This window comes from Cucurbita maxima, unplaced genomic scaffold, assembly GCF_002738345.1.
Source record: "Cucurbita maxima cultivar Rimu unplaced genomic scaffold, Cmax_1.0 Cma_Scf00007, whole genome shotgun sequence".
NCBI lineage: Eukaryota > Viridiplantae > Streptophyta > Magnoliopsida > Cucurbitales > Cucurbitaceae > Cucurbita > Cucurbita maxima.
The window spans coordinates 4,317,666-4,321,495 of record NW_019272023.1 but is presented as its reverse complement, the minus strand read 5'-3'; the positions used below and the strand labels follow the sequence as shown (position 1 = coordinate 4,321,495).

Genomic DNA, 3,830 nt, shown 5'->3' with positions numbered 1-3,830 from the left:
AAAAAAAAAAAAAAAAAAAAAAAAAAAAAAAAAAAAAAAAAACCAAGATCGTAATAAAGATGTAATCAAATAAGAATCTAGTAGTCCACTATTAGGGAGATGGTAGAAATGGTCCAGACTGACGTCTCGTTAATCAGTCTTGGAAGAGACTTGGGGCTACATAGGTAGTTGACACATGATGAACGGTTTGAATCTTTGTGTCCTACATAGAAGCTCAATTGGTTATAAGAATAGGCTCAAACTTCCTAAAGCCAGATAGATGAAAACTTATTAAGAAATGGATGCTTATAAGTATTTATATACCCACCTTTTTCTCCTTTTCTTTTTCAAGTATCGGTCTAGAGGAGTGTTCGAGAGCTGTGCGGTCACAGAAGAGTTGTTCTGGAGCGTCAGTCCATCTTGTACATGAGTCTTGTACTTCATTTTATAACTGTATCCCAAACTCATTTCCCGTTTTTGATAAATTTGAGCAACATCGTCCTATAATTATACATAATTTTGTACTTTAACATGGTGTTGTTCGATTTTATTTTGATTTTAGTTTTACTGCATTTTCTTATTTTATTTTACTTTTTGTTTTTATTTTTATTTGTTTTCACTATCATCCTTTTAGTCTCGTTAGGATTTCGAAGATTTAAAATTTGAGTTATGACATATAGTCGATAGAGAATTCAAGTGAAAGTGTTACCCGACTCATAATTTGTGAAAGATTATATATACTGAAAAAAAACTTTATTCTTCCTCTATCAAGTGTTGATGAAAGAATATTCTAAAGTGGTGGTTGATTGATGATGACTAGTACAAGTTGCCCAAAAAATATTCGTGGAGACCTATTAGGAATTAGTACAAATAAATTGTTTATGAAATATTTTTATATTCAATCCCTTTATTTTTTTTCTTTTTCAAATATTCGTCGATGTGGGGAGTGTTCAAGAGTTGTGTGGCTACCGTGCGGGTTATTTCGGAACGTCAATTCATTATTTTTTATTTGAGAATTTTGTATTTTGATTTATAATTGTACCAACTTGCTTGGTGAACACAACATTATCTTATGTTTGGTTTTTATTTTTATTTAATTTAACTTTTAGGTCAATTTATTATATTTTAATTTTCATCTATTTTTGGTTTTGTCGTTGTAGTGTCAATCTAGGTTTCCAAACTTTGAAATTTGGATCGTGACATTTTCTAATTTCTTCTGATTTTCATATCTAGTAGTTCAATTCAACTGGGTTCTTTCGCTAAAATGAAAGAGTTTTAATTCAACTTTGAACAAATTTAACTTCATTAGGTTGGTCGGACTCCTTAAAGAAATAAACTCATTCAAAGTAGGCTAAAACAAAACTTATAGTTCTTCTGGGTTGATCTCAAAATATTTTTAACTAATTTCATAAAGAAACTCGCAAATCTAAAGAAAAACTAAACTTAAACGGTGTAATCCTTTCCCCTTAATCTTCTTTGTTTCTTGATGAATTTGGATGACTCAAACGTCTATAATGAATCTCATCAAGAATTTGAGTCGAAAGAACTAAGTGACAAGATCAAAGTGTCTTTGATAACTCTATACTTTTTTGTTAGTAATTTTTGTAAGCGTTTTTCTCTTCTGTCTCACATTGAAATTCGGGCTCAAAGATTCTCATTAAACCGTAAACAAACGTCTAACAAAAAAAAAAAAAAAAACGGAATGGAATAAGGCATCATAGATGATTATTATTTCTTGCAATTAAGCATTAGAAGTACATAATATAAGAACATTAAGATCATATTTCAATAGCCAAGCCAAGATGGGTTGGTTTTAGTTCAGTTTTTGCAAAGGTAATCATCAACGCCTTTGCTGACTTTAGCCACACATAGGAGATAGTTATGTGGTGGAGCCACATCTTCATTTGCCTTCACATACTCTATGGACCAATTAGCTGAGCTCCCATTGCTACCATTCTCAACAACTTCAATTTTCATTTGAAATACTTCAAAATCTCTTAATAAATCTCCTTCCACCCACTCGAATGTTAATGATTTGTTAGCATCATCCATACTTAGCCTCTCAATCACCTCAGATGGACCATCTAAATTTAAGCATATTGTAATTGGTTAACTCTAAACAATACAAAATCGATTAAAAAGATGATAAAAAGATACTTACCAACAATATATTTTAAGTAGATGACGCTGCCATGAGCGTAACCATTTCCTTCCACAACCTTCCAGCTCTTATAAATTTCAGGGAACATTTGAAACACAAAGTCCATTTTGTTCTTAAGGAATTCATAGAACTTGTGACCAGAAGATCTAAGCTGCACCTCGTGTGAGACCTTAGCAATTTGAGCCATTTTTTCAAGCTTTTGAAGTAGCTTCAAATATGCTCATTCATGGTCATTGGAGGGGCCTTTTTATAGCCAATTATAGCAACAAAAAAAAAAAGTGGTGCTGATGTGCATCTTTGTTCTTTCTTTTTTCAGTATGATTTCCAAAAAAAAAGCATCTCTCAATATGGTCATTAAAGAGCTAAGATTCGAGTCCCATTATTTATTTATATATATATATTCCATTTAGCTCTTAGTTGTAGGGGAGATTGTGTAAATTGCAAGTGGGAAAATATGAAGCAATGAAGCTATTTTAATTGAGGAAATTTGAACGATAACGGAAACAAAATAGATTTATGTAAAATTAGACACGTTTTAAAACAGTGAGACTAACAGTGATGTGTAACAGGTTAAATAAAATAATATTTATTAAGGTTGTACTATTACAAATAGTATTAGAGCTTAGTAAACGAGTTATAAAATTGTGAGACTGATAACGATACGTAATAACGAATCAAAGCGAACAATATCTTCTAAAGTAGGCTTAAGCAGTTATAGATACTCAACTAAATAAGTGACAACTGCTATGGAAATCTTGAGAAGATGCATTACAATTAGTGATGACCAACTAAAAGCCTTGGTCATGAAATAAAAGGGTTCCTTTGAGAGTTAGAGTTCTTCTCCATTGACGCGTGTATACCGGTTGCTCAAACACGTCGTTCCTCCCGCTAATTGACATGTGGGTACCGAAAAATTTTCTTTCTCCTCCTAGAAATCGTAATGTAGGATTCGATTAATATTTTCTTCTCTTCTCATTTTCATATCTTTTAATCTAAACTTCAAATCAATTCATTTTTTCGGTAAAGTTGTAGATCCTAATTTGACAATGTCCTAATATTTTTTTTTCTTTAATTTTAATCCAACATAGACCCATTTATGGACATCGAAAGTAGGTACGTTCACTCTTACCATTTTTTAAATGAACTCTCGAAGCAGCAATTTCCAGCCATAGTTCCAACCAAGTTCCTTCACAAAACCTGTGGAGAATACTTTTGAGAAGAATATATCAAAATCTCATACCTTAACTCGTAAATAACTTGGATTTGAGGAAAAATCATGAAAGATTAACTTGTGGATCTTCTCGGTTCTTGACGGAAAATGAAGCTTCAGTCACTCAAATCTCCTTCCTTCTTACGACGAGTTCTTGCCTCAAAATCGTGGCTGCAGGTGACTTCCGACGGTGATCCATGAGTTTTCCGGCGATTCTTCTTTCTCTAGGTTCTCTCAATCCCCCCTCTCTTTCTTTTTAGCAGGTTCTTTGATAGGGTTCCACTTGGACCTCTACAGTATGCCTCTCTTTTGACTTTGACCTATTTTTTTAAGCCTGTTTTCCCTTTTATCATAACTCTAATTTTCTCAATAAAATCCTAAATACTAAATTTAAAAAAAAAAAAAAAAAACATAAGAGATGAAATTAAAAACTTCAAATGATTTAAGAACAAATTAAACAAAAAAAAAAAAAAAAAAAAA

The 3,830-nt window shown here is 31.9% G+C and overlaps 1 protein-coding gene across 1 annotated transcript; it reads right to left on the bottom strand.

Moving 5' to 3' along the window:
• Positions 1-1,719: 1,719 nt before the first annotated feature.
• LOC111481516 (kirola-like) lies at positions 1,720-2,356 on the bottom strand. The gene is made up of 2 exons (XM_023126969.1): positions 2,141-2,356; positions 1,720-2,063 (listed from the first exon to the last, which is right to left on the bottom strand). The coding sequence occupies exons 1-2, from the start codon at positions 2,325-2,327 to the stop codon at positions 1,798-1,800; spliced, it is 453 nt and encodes a 150-aa protein (XP_022982737.1). The 5' UTR covers positions 2,328-2,356; the 3' UTR covers positions 1,720-1,797.
• Positions 2,357-3,830: the final 1,474 nt, after the last annotated feature.